This window comes from Tripterygium wilfordii, chromosome 14 (assembly GCF_013401445.1).
Source record: "Tripterygium wilfordii isolate XIE 37 chromosome 14, ASM1340144v1, whole genome shotgun sequence".
Lineage (NCBI taxonomy): Eukaryota > Viridiplantae > Streptophyta > Magnoliopsida > Celastrales > Celastraceae > Tripterygium > Tripterygium wilfordii.
This window is the reverse complement of record NC_052245.1, coordinates 1,843,830-1,860,254: the sequence shown is the minus strand read 5'-3', so window position 1 is coordinate 1,860,254 and position 16,425 is coordinate 1,843,830. Positions and strand designations below refer to the sequence as shown.

The window sequence follows — 16,425 nt, the reverse complement described above, 5'->3', positions numbered from 1 at the left end:
AAAACTATCTGTACTCCACGTGTTCGTATCGTATGACTTGTCTCAAATCAGTCGGATAGTTCTATTAGTTAACGGCCCCAAATCTTGGTTAACAGATCAGGACGTGTACGAGTATTTTATAGAAAAATAACGAGTACAGAGACAGGTTTGTCGAAATCCAACCCGCTTCGTATCCATAACTTATAGTTATAGTTGATTAATTGTAATTTACTTTGAATTGACATTTGAAACATAGTTTTTTTTGAAGGTTTGGAACAATTGACAATTAGATCTAGCTGTGATATGTTCATCTCTAGTATTGTCTCTGCTCGCTCTGTGTAAGCACTAGACCTGATCTGATGATGCTGATTTTTCTCGTTCGTCCTTGCTCTTCTTTGCCTTCGTTGTAAGCCCTGGCTGAAAAGCATTAGAAGCTTGATATTTACAGGCATGGCAGGCTTTGCCAATTTGTCTATTTTTACGCTTGACCCCAAGGGTGCTCAAGAGATTTAATTAATTTTGAATATTATCCCTAATTTTATCTCCATCAAATTTATTTATTTGAATTTATCTTGATTGGATTTTTTCTGTGCACCACATGGACGACTATATTTTTCCTTAAGACCACTTGATTTGTCTAATCGGATCCAACCCCAGCACAAAGTAAATTTATAACAGCAAGTAAAGAAAAATTACAGCAGACTCCACTGTAAATTCATTACAGCAGGTAGAGAACCTAAAAGAATGCAGACAGCAGTTTGAAAGAAACAGAAAAGCCAAATCTCAAGTTGCATTGTTCAATAACATCTGATTCACAACTGAAGCTGAGATCACATTGCTAAATTAGTCTTTTGCTGGTCCCTGTCCTCCCTATGCATCATATATAATGATTCTATAACATGATACAAGGGCTCCGTACGGAAGGAACGATAACCATCAGTTGCTCATACAAAAAAGAAATAAGGTTCCCCACTCACACTTCGATTTTGTACACAGCTAGTAACTAAGGCTAGAAGTAACCATACTAAGCACTGTTCTTAAACATGCCAAATTCATGTGTTTTGCGCTTCCAACATCACGGCGGCGAAAATGAATGAATGTATGGTCTGAAGTGAACATTTTAAAACAAAGGGATTTATTCAATTCCTTGTGCCTGTTTCGACTGTCTTAAACCGCACCAAGTAGAGAAGGTAATGCCTCGGGAAATAAGGTAAATTATAAATCCAATATATGCGGCTGTCAAAACTAACATGACAGTGGTAAAGATCGTTCCACTCACTTCAGAGGAGAAAAAATCCACTAACAGATATCCATTGATAACGATCACCAGGCTAGCAACAAACCATGCAACCATCTGCAAAAAGAAGTTTCAGGGGAAAAAAAGAAGTCATGCGCACAAAACTTATCCTCAAAATACTTGATAAAAAACATGAAGACAAAGCAGCAGCGCAAAGCAGGATATTATAGCATAATATCAAAATCACAAATTTTGAATCCTTGTATTTCTAACTTCACTGCAGTGCCCTGTTTTATCTAATTTCAACAAAGGAGATAATGACTCGATGAGAAATAACAAGATTTCCTCAAAAGCATGTGCAAGGTTTGAAATTCAAGAGAACAATCATAAATTCCATGATTGATATAAATAAATGTCAGGAAGAAGTTTTGTTTATCCAAGCCATTCCCTCGGAGGAAGCAAATCCACAGGTATGCCACAACTTCTGAATGCCATTTTGCAGCTGGCTTCAACCAATTAAGCAAAGAATAATAGCAACTCAGTGTGTACGAAAAGATGAAATAACATTTGATGTTCCAGTTCACTGGATATGCAACCACTCCAATATAATTATGTCTCAGTCTATGCAAATCATGTGATTCATTTTTAGGATCCTCACGCAGAGACACAAGGGAATAGTATATCAAATCAGCTGGTGAAGCATATAAGACATAAAAGTAGGAGAAAAAACAAAAAAAAAGGGGGCGAAAAATACATGCACCACACATTTTATAATGTCACAGACTCCAAGTAACATGATAAGCAGATGTAGATTACAACCTGGAAAGAGTAGTCATAACTCATAAGGAAAAAGATTTCCAATTAGACAACTACTCCCTCGACTTCTACTAAACAAGTGAAATTTTTGATAAGTGTCTTTTACTGATGTCATCCTCACTATTTTGATTCCAAAGCAAAGACAATTATATTACATGATAAGCACGAGTGAACTGTCATAAACTGTGAGTTCCCGAAAAAAAACTCTACAAAAATATGAGTAGTCAATGGCCAAAAAAATATATCTTAGTTTTTCATCTTCAGTAAGGCATCAATCACCGCAAAAACAGCAAAATAAAACAGTATAGGCCAAAAAAAATTCTGAAACTCGTCAGAGAAATTATGAATCGATAACAATATCTATTCCAATGCAGTGATAGTTCATTGTCAATATGCAGAATAGAGAGAGTACTATTATACCTTGAGAATAGGCCCAATTCTGAATGTCCCCATGACTTGCTCTTTGGAAACCAAACAAAGAAGGGGAATAAGTGCAAAAGGGATCTGAGCTGACTGAAGTACATTGAGCCATTCATTCACAACATCTAGTGTGCCTTCAGAGGAATCAAACATAAGCGCGACCACAATAGTTGGAAGAATTGCGCAGCTTCGAGTGATCAATGCCCTAAGCCATTTTTTCAATCTAAGGTCTAGGAAACCTCCCATGATAAACTGCCCTGCGTATGTTCCAGTAATTGTGCTACTTTGTCCAGCCGCTAATAACCCAATACCCCATATATACAAGATTGGGAAAATTCCACCGCCATATTTCTCTTGGAGATAAGCCCCTGCATTTTCGAGGCCAATATTATCGGCCAGGCCTGTACCATAGAAACCCTTTGCAAACACAGTTGTCACAAACAGGTTGATAATAAAAGAAACGAAAAGGGCAATAGTAGATTCTATTGAATAGTATTTGAGGGCCTCCTGAACACGGAATTTCTTGCTATGATCAATTTCCCTTGATTGTACGAGAGCAGAATGCAAAAATACATTATGGGGCATGATAATGCAACCCACAACTCCAACAGCCTGCTTTATTGTTCTAGAGCTAAGTTTGGGAACCACAATGCCTGCAGAAGAGAAGCCAGTCAATTTTCTATTAGTTGCAAGAAGTATAGTGATTCATTAGGAAAATTTCTAAACAAATTATTATGCTTTAAAAGTAAATATTAGTTTGCATAAGATTTCCCAACCAAGAAGAAGGTCTATGCCACTTGGCTTTGCATCCCCAAACATCCACGCAAATGACAGTGCCATTGTTGCAATCAGAACAGCAAAAACGGCTTCCAATTTTCTCACCCCATAGTTTTCGAGGAACAGAAAGATAAAACTGTAACAAGACAGAATAAAAGGAGTGTCATATTAACCAAAAGGATTGTGCAATCAAAACTGAACACAAATACTGAAATTAATATTTAAAAATAAAGTGCTAAAAAGACTAAAATACTAGGAGACAAACTATCAAAGCTAATCGCATACTTACTATTTTTTCCAGATTTTCCAGACAGCCTAACAATTTTGGACTGCTCCAGTAACAAAGAACGAATGACATATGCATTAAGTTTGGGTCACACCCACAAATAATAAAGTAATTATTCATTCAAAACTCTTTCCAATAATTACTTCATAATCAAGCTCAATCTATGGATGAATAAACAAAACAATACATTAAAAAAAAATTAATATAAGGCAAAAGTGCTGAAAAAACATACACAGAAACAAGAGCACAGCCCAAAATACATCAAATCAAACGAATCAAAAGTTACAAAACTTACCAATCAAAAGCAGTAATAATAACACCAGCCCAGAGAGGAATGAATCCATTACTCAAAATCCTGATTGCAATCGCACTTCCAATAACCTCCTGTATATCAGCCCCGATCAGAGCCAGCTCCGCCATGACCCACAGCACCATCCGGGCCCACGTGGGGTACTCCTCCCTACAAAGCTCGGCCAAGTGTCGTCCAGTAGCCACTCCGAGCCGAGCCGCCAGGAGCTGCACGAGGAGTCCCATGGCCGTTGCCAGCAATAGCAGCCATAGCAGCGAGTATCCAGCAATCGCACCCGCTTGAAGATCCCCCTCCAGATTTCCCGGGTCCAAAAACGCGATACTCATGAGGAAACCCGGCCCAGTGAAGAGCCATAGCTTCCTCCACGAGAACGGCATCGCGTCGTCGGCTTCGGAGTCGGAGTCGATTCCGACGATGTGGACCTTCTCTGTTTCATCATATGCGGTTTCCTGGTCCGGGTCGAGCAGTAGTGGCTGCTCCTGCTCCTGCTCCTGTGGTGTTGGCATGATGAGGATTGGGTGGTGTACAGCCTACAGAGGAGACTGTGTGATTACGCAGGCAATGCGATTAGTGAACCTGAAATTCAATTCTGACTACTCACGAGATAAACAAGTCTTGAAATGATTTGTTAGTTCCGTTTATGCGGCAGTGGATTCCTCAAAAAAGGAAAGGTGAAAATTTTCTTCTGCTTCATCGTTTCATGTGTCTTTTGCTACGTATTGATAACAGGTGTCCTAAACTCATTTGTTAATAATTGATTAGAGCATATACGAGATGTGATGAATATTCTTTCACTTTTTTTTTTATTATTCATCCTTAATTCCTTATCGAGTGTATTATCATCAAAATTCTTCCAGAAAACAAAGAGTAAGAACATAAAATAATGACAATTTTTTGATTATTGATTTAAATAAAATGGAGTGAAATTCACTGATTTAGATCCCATATATTTCAAATTAATGGTAAAAAAATTATCCTTATTTTATGTGGTGGAAGAATTTCTAGCATTATCATCACCTACCATTCGTAATTTTGGAATTTTGCCAGTTAATACGACACCGCTTTTCGTTCTAAAGTCGTTTGGCGGGCCCCGAGTGTATAGATACGAGCAATTGGGTATACATGGATAGTGACGTGGATAAGTAGATGGGTAGTACACAACGACGCTCGTGAAGTGCAGGGGGTCTGAGGTTGCGGGCTTTTTCAGAGGTGACGGGGCATAGGGGTAAAACACGAGCAACGGCTTTAAATGCTGTTGCCACGTGTGTAGGGCAACAACTGAGCGGACGTTTTACTCGTGTGGCGCTCAGGTTGCACGGGTTTTCGTGTTCCCACGTCACGACAGAACCTGAAACCTTATTGTCCTGGATTAATTATCTTTAACTGGTCCTCGGTTGTCTCGGCCATGTCAATTCCATGTTCGCACGCCTCTTCACTTCACGACTAATATTCCTCTCGTAAGCATTTATTTTTACCAAATATTATAGTACGTAGCTTTATGATTACGATATCCATCATGTCTGAAAGTGAGAGGCTAGAAGAAATGTGGAGAATCGAAGATAAGTATAAGAAAATTCGTTATAATTTATTTACAGGATAAAAGTCATCTACACCCCTTTTAGTTTAGGTGATTTTGAATTGCACTCCCTCTACCTCGAAATGTTTTGAAAAACACCCCTCGAATTTATTTTCAGCCACTAAATATTACAGACATTTGGACAAAAAAATTACTAATATTTTTCATTATTTATTTGGTGAAAAACATAAACTTGAGATATAATGATATGATATATATTTATTTATTTATTTATTTATGTATAGAATGATGTATAATACATGAGGATATAAATATATATATGTATATGTATATTGTATACATGCGAGTGTATCTATTATATATCAGATATATATCTTTGTAAATTGAGAGAGAAATACATTTATATGTACATATGTAAAGAATATATATCGAGAGAGAAATACATCTACAGATGTAAAAGATATTTTTTTAGATATAAAGAGAGATGTTGTAGCTATAAAAAACATACATATATAGAGTATAAATGTTTTGAATATTTTCAGTAACAAAAATTACATGTAGCCCATCAATTTGGTAGGCCATGGCAGCCTATCAGGTATATTCTGTTGATTTAATCAATATAATAGTTTTATTTCCACTTTTTTATCCCAAAATTCATTATCCAAAACTTATTGTTTCAACATAGATTCTATTATTGTTTAAAGCACAGTTTATAATTCATTATTTTAGTTATAAATTCATTATTTTTGAAAATTCCATTGAAAAAAACAATGGAATTAAGATTTACCCGATAAAACTTATCGACAAAAATATTTTTAGAAAGAGCTTTATGCACTGATTCTAAATATGTAATTTTTTTTTTAAAATCTAACGTGTATATTTAGAGTTAAAATATTTTAAAATTTCATTTAAAATACTTGGGCTCTCATGGACTATCACTATATGAACTACCTAGCAATACTCTTTCAATAAATGTAATAAACTCTAATCATTTGCGTACATTATTAATTGTGAGGGAGTGTTCTACAGTCACTATTGAAAACAACATCCGGAGAAGTAGAAAGGATGTCATTTTCTGGTCCTTATGTCTAGTTTTTTATTCAACTTGAATTCATTTTCTTGTACTTTTAGTATTTTTCTGCAAACAAACACCTATAGATAGGAACACAAGTTTTTCAAGAAGTGATTTTTTGCCCAACAAACGGAGCATTAGTGTATTAGAAAATACACCCCTCAAAAAACTTTCACAAGAATAATTTACAGTGCCACATATTTTATGTAATATCTTATCAAAAGAGGTTTATAAATAATAAAAATTTGAGTCCGAATCCTTTTTCTATTATTTTTAAACATACAATGATAAAAGTCACTACTAATAATCTTCTTTATCTTTGACATCGCACAAATCACTCTCTTGAAAGGCCCGTGTGTTTCTTGGTTAGGACATTGATTCTTTGGGCCGTGCAAGAAGTCTGGTCCATTACAAGTGCCGTCAACATAAAAGGCTCCAAAAAGAAATTGAAACAAAAAGAGTGGCCCATGCTTGCACGTACAATTACTTGTAATTAAAGCCTTCTTTATAAGGCCTGCATTGCCATGGGCCATCGCCCGTGCCAAGCTTTTGATTCTGGGCCCATCAGACAAACCAAGTGACGGCCCAATTCAAAAGAATTCCAGATAACCCAGAGGCTTGAGTCAAGTTTCAAGCACAAGCTCAAGCTCAAGCACAAGCTCATATATATATAGATCATCAATCAATGATTGAATAACCAAGTTGGGAGACTTTGTTTCCTGCCTAAGCCTAATAATTATACACTAACTGCAAAATAAAGGTCATTAGTGCGGTAAGAGAATAAAAGATTCAGTCGTCAAATAATTAGTAATCTAAGAAAGTGGATATTAGTCATGTATGACTCGATAGATTCAATGTATAAGGATGATAAAATCATAAAAGAGGAAAATCACCGAGAAGCTGCAACACAAAGCCAGCAACAGCAACAGTAAAGTCATGGTGTTCAAAAGAATGTCTGAGATGTGGGAGACGAGTGACGACACAATCTTCCTAGTGTTTACAAAACAAAGATCTATGTCGTCTGCCGACTAACCCAAAATTAAATCCTATTACATTCTAGGATATGTCGTATCATTATAGTGGCAGATCTTCAACGCAATTTCATGCACTAATAATGTTGAAATCTTATCTCTTTTAAGTATACAAATGCTAGCTAAATGGTAAAGAACATATAAGACATGGTTGGATAATATTCAAGCTGAAACAGAAGATGTAACTTAATTACTACATTAGTATCTAACTTGAATGCTTAAAATATGTGGTCGTTTTCTTTTGGGTTGAACAATCTCCTCTGTTGGATTGTAGACCTAAAATATAAGGCCAGGATGCATTTTTTAGACTCGTTAAGCCTTCTTTATAAGTCCTGCATTGTAATGGCCCGGCGCAAGCTTTTGTTTTTGGACACATCAGACAAACCAAGTGACAGCCCAATTCAAAAAAAACTGTAAATTTCGGCAACATGGAATAGGGGGAGTCGCTATTTGTACACGTATTTAAATTCAATGCACACTCCTACTGAACAAATCTCAAAATTTATTTAATACACACGGTTGAAATTCCTAAATTACTCCTTGAAAAGAAAATATCGAAATAACCAGGAGAAGCTGTCAAAGTGATTCTTGATGCATTCACTCTTAGGCTGTCTCCTCATCTATTGTTCAACAGATGATGATTTATGCTAATGTACCTGATTCGTAGTAGCTCATCATCTTCCATACTCAGAACCCCTAGCTATTTAAGCCCTAAAATATGGCACAAACAAACAAAACCCAATCATAGTAATCAAATCAAATGATTCAAATCCCACCACTTAACAACACAAACCCCGAGACATTTAGTGCTTTCTCTTTTTGTGACAGAGTTTAAACCCTTTTTGGCTTTTTGATCTTTTTACTTTTTACTGTCACTGTTTGATGGGCCGTTGTTGGGGAAGATGGGAAAGGAGGAGAAGATATGGTATTATTTGTAAAATAAATTTAATTCAATTAATTATATTGACTTATTGAGAAACAAATATGGTTGCAAAAAGTAAATAGTTTGTAAGGTAATTTCATTTAAGGATAATTTGATAAATTTAAATCTTATTAAAAAATGTGTGTGTATTGAGAGTTTGAGATGAAGTATGTGTGTAAATAGCGATCTCTCTGGAATAGTTGTTTAAATTGTGAGTGTCAACATTCCTGTAAAGATGAAGGTAAGTACTGATGATCATTAGTGAGGTAAGAGGACTAGAAGATTCTAATGTCAAATAATTAGTAATGTAAGAAAGTGGAGATTAGATTAGTCATGATTCATGACTGGATGATAGATTCAATGTATAAGGATGTTAAATCATAAAAGAGGAAAATCACAGTTACAGTAAAGTCATGGTATTGAATATTGTAAATGTTAATGACTATGCCATGCATTAGCCAGCATTTTTTCTTTTTTGACGCGGAAAAGAATGTCTGAGATGTGGGAGACCCGCGACACAATTATCCCAGTACTGTTCAAAATCAAGGTCTATGTCGTCTGCCGACTAACCCAAAATTTCTATTACAATCAATTACTGTATTTGTAGTGGCATATTCAATGCAATTTCATGCACTAATAATATTGAAATCTTATCTCTTTTAAGTGTAAAAATACTAGTAAATGATAAAAAAAAAACATATGAGACAATGATGGTTGGACAATATTCAAGCTGAAACAGAAGACTTGAACTTTTAGGTTCATATAACTATAACCCTATAAATACTAAAATTGTAAAACCCTAATAGACATGAAATTACCCAATATTACATGTCATTGACAAAGGTTTATCACCCAAGAAACTCCATTGGAATTGTTAATGACCTTTTGTTATATATCTATCATGCACATGGTTAAATGAGCTGAGAGACCTCGACAGTCAAATATCTACTTTCACTTTGTGACCTCTAAAAGGCATAAAGGCCTACTCTAAGAGCATTAGATCACTTTAAAGTTTAAAGCTATATATGTATATATATAAAATATATTAAACCCTTCTACCTTTTAGTTACTAATTTTAGTGGTTGATGCATGCATGTAGTAGTCCATACAGGGTTGAAAAGCTAGATTGCTAAGTCAAGTCACCGGCCATTTGTTTATCACGTGGTCGTGGATGAAACATCACCTCACTTAAAATGATATAGCTTTTCGGATATTATGAATTATGCAGACATTCAAGTTGGACTCAACCTATTATGAATGCCCAACACATTTGACTAGCTTTGTATGTCGGATCGGGATTTGGGTCTCCTTTAAAATTATAGAGTATACAATTTTAAATAATTTGGAGTTTGTGAGGTATGTCACATCATATCATATTTTTGTCTTTCCATTTTTAAAATTTATGTGACTTTTTTTCCACCATTAAATGCGAATTGTAAACTCTAAGGAATTGCGAAGCCACCAAATCCGTCGAATCATATTTTTTTTTAAGTATGAGATATGTCTTGAGAGTCGATCAATATATCAATGTGGTATTCAAGTTGACAAATAATATTTATTCAAATATGTGGCATAATTACATAATCTCAATTTGATGATCCAAACATAATTATTTGAGATTAATTCTAAATGTTTGAACATAATTATCTAATGATTTTGACTTGGGAAATGCTAATATTATTAGATAATCAATTAAGAATATTAGAGAATCAATAATTAATATTGTGTAATATCAATCAAATCACCATCAAATAAATATGGAATTCGATTGATGCATTTTGAATTTTTTTTTCCTAATATCCTCCACCCGTATATTTATACCAATAACAACCTCCTGTCATTTTGAAAATCAAATAATAAGAATGATGTAACTTAGAGGATTAGAGAGGGTGGATATATGCTATAAACCGGCCAATACTCTATTGCTTCCCCACTTTATTTATATTTTATTCCAACTATAATTAATCCCGTATGTAAAGTTGATAGGAGAGGATGAGACTGTGAGTCCGTAAGGACCTTAACAATTGTTCTTAAATATCAATATAACAGGCTTTTATGCATGATAGCACATAAACTATACCAACCCACTTTGACGTATGCATCCATCCATCTGTTCAAGGATATATATCGGGAGTCGTGATATGCTTCCAAGCAGAAGATGCAAATAAAAACTCAGTTTTCACAATCAGATCCACCAAAAACCTAGTTTTCACAGTCAGATCCACCAAACCATCATAAAAAGAAAGCATATCTAGTGGCCAGTTTTCAGTGGAGTATCTATCACGTGCACTACAATCCATGCACATAAACCTCACAGGGTATAAAATGATATTCACCCACAACACCCTCGAAACATGAAAAGTTTTACTACTTTTGCCACGAACGGCTAGTATCCAAACAATGAAATCATGAAGGGAGTAGTCTTACGAATCCCGTTGTTTTTCGTCTCAAATACTCCAAATATTGAAATAGGCACACGAGATTTCATGTGGGCATGTGGAGCCCGCGATTTTACATGAATAATGTCAGGTGATATAATTTTGAAACAAAATAATATTGGGATTCTTAGCATTTTGGGACGGAAAGCATTACTCCAACACACCTGCACACTTTAACATCTTTAATTTCTTGACCTTAACAAAAGACAGACAAACAAAAGAGACATCATGCGCGTACAGGTTCTATCAACTTATTATGCAGAGAGACAGTACTGCAGATTTCAAAAGCAAAAGAGATATAGTTCTAGACACATAAACAAAGCTAAAACCATGACAGTCACTGTACGTTGGTCTATCCCTTTTTTGTTGATATCCACACAGATACTTTGGTTTCCATGCATTCAACGACGGCGTTCTGGGGTCCAGTGTGGCAAAGCTGGGCTGAAATGCACCGAAACAACTCGCGAGTCAAGTAGTTCCATAATAGGCGTAAAGCTGACGCACCGTGGCACCTTGTATTGGTTAATCGACGCACCGCGAGAGATTGCGTAATCCATTAGCTCCTCAAACGTGCCGTTTTTCACTACCCTTATCTCCAACGGTCCAATTGAGTTATCTGCAACTCGTCCTTGTCGATACACCGAGTTCAACGACTCCTCCATTGCCAAACAACACTGATTCAAAACCTCGTCGCTCGGCGCATTTTCCGGATCTTTAACGAGCAACTCCCAGAATATCACGTAGTGTCCCGGAATCGCCTTCGTGTCCGCATAACTCGTATACTCCACTACGCTGGTATTGCATTCCTTCAACAGCAACGACGCGTTATCGATTCCCTTTTGGAGCTCAGCCTCGTCGGTCTTATCTGAGTCAATGCTCAATAAAACGTTCTTCCTTCTAATGAACTGGAATTGCGGAGCCGAGTTGTGAAATCCTGTGACTCGGAGGATGTCCCCGACTCGGTACCGGCAGAGTCCAGCATAAGTGCTAATCACAAGTTCATAATCTTTTCCGACCTCAACATCCGCGAGATCTACCAGTCGTGGCGGAGACTCGCGAGAGAGAGCCGGAGCCGGCGACTCATAAGGTAGGAATTCAAAGTAGCCCATGTTTGGCATGATTGTGTACGAGACCTCTGATGGCTTGGACATTGGTTTCAAATTCAGGCCAAAATAGCACTCCGACGAAGCGTACATAGTGCAAGGAGTCGGTAATCCACCACTATAATAATCAAGTGTGGGGATGTACTGGGCCATGGCACCTGTCACAATCACATCCAGATATTTAGTTTTGGGCCAGATTCGTGTGATTATACCTTCCCACTTCTCTTCACAACATTCTTTGGTTATAAATTCAGCGAGCTCCTGGTTCGGTTTGAGGATTTTAGTCATGCATTCTCGGATAGAAGGATCGGTGATTTTAGGGTTTAAGGTGCCAGTGGAGATGTCTTGTGCGAGCTCTTTCCAGTTCAATTGGAGGAACTTGATGGCTCGAATTAGGCCAGAGGCGAAAACTGCACCGAGGCGGAGAACTTCTTCGCGCATAAGTAGGCCGCAGAGCATTTGCGTGTACATGCTCTGGAAGGAATCGGCACAGAGAATTGCCTCGTTTGGGCTTGTGTAGACGTTGTAAGGGTCATATGATCTGGTCCGGAATTGTTGACTCTTGTAGTAGCTTGTGAGCACTGGGCGTGCCACCAGTCCACTTGGGGTTTTGGCTTCTGCCTTCACAAATAAAAAGTATAGCCCCTTCCCCTGGTTCAGATCGGGCACATACCTGTTTTTATAAAAGAAACAAAAAAATCAAAACCTAATCAGTAATCACTTTATATTTAAAAGAAAATATATTAAAGAGAGAAAAAAAAACTGAACTTACAGATTCATCACAGGCATTAGAAGGCTGTATAATATGCAACGACGGTCCCACTCTTCAGCGATCGTCGGCATCAGTTTTCTTTCACCAGCAGAAGTCCCCGAGCTGCAATAAATTTTAGTATTTCCAATTAGCATGGAAGAAAAATTAATTAATAACGACAATAATATATTTTATAGTTTGCTTTTGATAATCTCACCTAGTGAGGAACTCCGAGATAGGATGTGAAGACAAGATAGGAGATCGATCGCCATTAGCGATACGTTGGATCTCAGGCTGGAGATCCTCATAAGTAACAACAGGTATTTTGGACTTGAAAGTGTCTCGGTCCGTGGCTCCATGGAGCTTGAACCGCTGGAGATACTCAGTGTCGGCGTTACGACTCAATATCTCCGCCAAGACCTTCTCTTGAACGGAATCAGCATTTCTGGTCATCTCTTCAATAAACTGAAGCGCCTTCGCATCTTTCTCACTGGCAGGCACGCCGAGTGGAGACGATGAGAGAGCTGTGTCGATTGCCATAATAACTAACCGATCGAATAAGACTCGAAAACAAAGAAGAAGAAGATATGGGGCGATATTTGTTGATAACAAAACATTGCTTTATATAGAGGAGGCAGTGAGCCCCGTCTAACTTAGTGCCACGTCACTGATGCCAACGTGGAAAGCCGGACCGGTACTACTTTGGAAAGACGTTGACGGAGCGACATGGGAAAATATTTTGTCTATGAGTTTATGATGGGGAACATTCAACGGACAAGCAGGGGCCCACTACGCGTAAGAATTGCTTTAACAGAGCCGACAATGGGGGTCCATGTGTCTTGCCATGTCAGCATCGTATTTGTCCTAGACTATGCGTCAGCCAGACCACGCGGCTCTTTTCTGGTTAGATTGTTGGTCACAGATAGCGACTGCTGCCGGCTAAACCCATTGTTTTTGGATCCTAGTTTTTAGTGAGAGAGTCGATAAGCCCTTAATTTCTTATAAATCCATATTATAAAAACCCAAAAAAGCTTAGGCTTTGAAAAATCAGACCCGCCTAAGGGGAAATTTTAATTTTCTTGATTAATCAATTTAATCTAGCTGTGCTATGAAAGTAATGTATTAATAAAGAAGGTAATTATTGGCTAATTGTGATTAATTATGCTGCGCTACAGCAATCACGTGGATGGGACTTTTAATAGAATAATTAATTAGAATGATAGTATAAGTAAATAGAATTTATGTTTTTGTACTGCCACTGTGTGTCGAGGCTTGTGGTGACAATTTTAATATGAGGAGGGTAGGTGAGGCCTCGCATTTGTTTTTACGTCATGACAGTTGCATTGCAAAATACACATTGTTTTCTTCACCATCTTTTGGAGGTTAAGATTAAATTAAAATTAATTATTAAGATTCGGTATGATTTGTTGTCATTTATTAACTATTGCAATAATATATATCCATCAATGTTTTTACATGGTAAATAAAAAAAAGGTACTGTATCAGACGTTGACATGGAACATGCCTTGGTATCCTCTCCTTCCATTTAATTACATCAAATTTGCAGTATCTTATTCCTCTTGAAGACAATTGATTTCCAGTTATTATCTTATTAATTTCTGTACAAATGATTCATAACTTGCGTGATTGAATTTGGTGTTTACATATATACCTTCATTATTTTCTTAAATCATACCTTATTTTACAATTTAATTTTTAAATGGATTTTTTTTCCTTGTTTATTATTTTCCTCCATTTTATTTTTTTTTTACCGATAACGACATCATTTAAATTTGTCTTTGAATATTCGATATGAGTTTAAACTTAGACCGTCAGGACCGTGCGCACAAATAATTCATCCGTCTGTATAATTATTATATTACTACTAATTAAGTTCAAGTCCAATCAAATTGATACTTGTTCTCGATCTGGCATTTAGGGGGATGTATATATATTTGATACTTCAATCACTGTTTCCAGGTGACGTATACATCGTTATATTTATGGGTTACCATCAAGGATTAGAGTGCAATTGTGGACAATGAATTATTATTGTAGAAACTACGAACAAGAGCTATTTGGATACGCAATACTCTATTTAAAGAATTTTTTTGTCCTGCTTTAGCGTGTGAGATGATGAATGATGATAATAATGACGCCCTTTAAAACAATTGCCAGTACTGATTTAAGATTGGATAGTAATGCGAGAATTTATTAGTTTGTTTGCTTTGCTTTCAATTGGATTTTATTTCATTGTAAGGGTGAGTTGAAATACCTAGCTCCTAAGGAACACAACAATTATCCCTTGATTAATAGTGCTAGGAGGATCCTATCATCAGATTTAAGGGATACTTTAGAGACTTAGCTAGACATTAAATTTCTATTTGATGTTCTAAGTTCTACCGGACACATTCATATTTCGCTATTTGTAAATTCAGTGGAGAGGGTGTACATGCATGTTTTTGAGTGAAAATTTATATGCGCCCGGATTTGACGATTTCAAATTAGGTCAATATATATCAATTGTCAAAAAAAAAAGAACATAAGTGTACATACGTGTTGATCCAAATACTATGGAATTCACAAGCGATTACCTTGTTAGATTCGCTTAAAACTCTAATTGGACTGCTTGAGTAAGTGCCTTCATATATATATATATATATATAGACACACACACACCTACAAAACTTCATAAAAATCAAGCCAGCACAAGAGTAAAATCCTGAAACCCTAAAGTGATAATGTAAAACTCAATACTGTTTTTCTTTAAAAAGTCTGACAAGTTCAATTCATATATAATAAAGCATCTATCAAAGAAAATCACATTAAACGAGTGTCAATTTTTGATGTGGTGGCTTTCGTGTAAAAAGTCCGACATCATTTGTACAATTTTCCATTCTTGGAACAATAAGCCTATCCACATCCCACAATAAAGTTCGATCGTTTCAATTATTTCTTTTGATAGAGGGAAATTAAATAGGGGATGACATCGATTGTTTTTGAGTCTGGTTCCTCATGCATGCATATGGTTATATATATATGTGATTGGGTACATTTGTGTTCTGATCAACAATCCATATCTGTATTGTTTTCACTTTCTGAAATGACATAACTATTAACAAAATTGTGTGATGATATACATGTTGGGCTCATTTTGGGATATATGGTACGGCCCAAATATTTAAGAGATGGAGCAAGCTCAACCATAATTCATAGGTGCAATAGTTAGTTACTTAAATGTGTATCAATTACAAAACCTCATGTGTTTCTCACGGATCCGGAGACTCTGCAATTTGTTTAGAATATGAGAGTCTATAATTTTAGTCCAATGGATTAGGAAATGTTTCATATCACACTCTAAACTTTTGTTTTTCAATTTTTAAAACTTATTTGACTTTCTTTTTTCATCATTAATACGTGTGAATTATAGACTTTAGAGAATTATAAAGCCTCCAAATCGGATCCTCACATTATTGCGCTTAATTCATAAATTTGGATGTATAATACTCATTGCATTCTGAGTATATTGCCTTTATTATAGCAACAAACTAATAACTTAATTTTCACACGTTATGCAAAAATAAGTAACTTTTCTCTCTACTACTTGAAATTATGTAATGTAGTACCCAAAAGTCGTCATCTTTGTTGATAAAACATACGTAGATTGTCTACTATATCCAAACATTCATTCATTTCTCTTTCGTCGTGTTCTAAAACGGCACATCCAATGTGAACCAATCAATGAT

At 36.2% G+C, this 16,425-nt stretch overlaps 2 protein-coding genes across 2 annotated transcripts; both read right to left on the bottom strand.

Annotated features, from left to right (window-relative positions):
* Positions 1 to 736: 736 nt before the first annotated feature.
* LOC120015192 (metal transporter Nramp3-like) lies at positions 737 to 4,583 on the bottom strand. The gene is made up of 4 exons (XM_038867472.1): positions 3,811 to 4,583; positions 3,229 to 3,365; positions 2,453 to 3,105; positions 737 to 1,333 (listed from the first exon to the last, which is right to left on the bottom strand). The coding sequence occupies exons 1-4, from the start codon at positions 4,329 to 4,331 to the stop codon at positions 1,115 to 1,117; spliced, it is 1,530 nt and encodes a 509-aa protein (XP_038723400.1). The 5' UTR covers positions 4,332 to 4,583; the 3' UTR covers positions 737 to 1,114.
* A 6,392-nt stretch (positions 4,584 to 10,975) lies between these two features.
* On the bottom strand, positions 10,976 to 13,270 carry LOC120014071 (probable indole-3-acetic acid-amido synthetase GH3.1). Its single transcript, XM_038866001.1, has 3 exons — positions 12,897 to 13,270; positions 12,701 to 12,802; positions 10,976 to 12,601 (listed from the first exon to the last, which is right to left on the bottom strand). The coding sequence occupies exons 1-3, from the start codon at positions 13,217 to 13,219 to the stop codon at positions 11,227 to 11,229; spliced, it is 1,800 nt and encodes a 599-aa protein (XP_038721929.1). The 5' UTR covers positions 13,220 to 13,270; the 3' UTR covers positions 10,976 to 11,226.
* Positions 13,271 to 16,425: the final 3,155 nt, after the last annotated feature.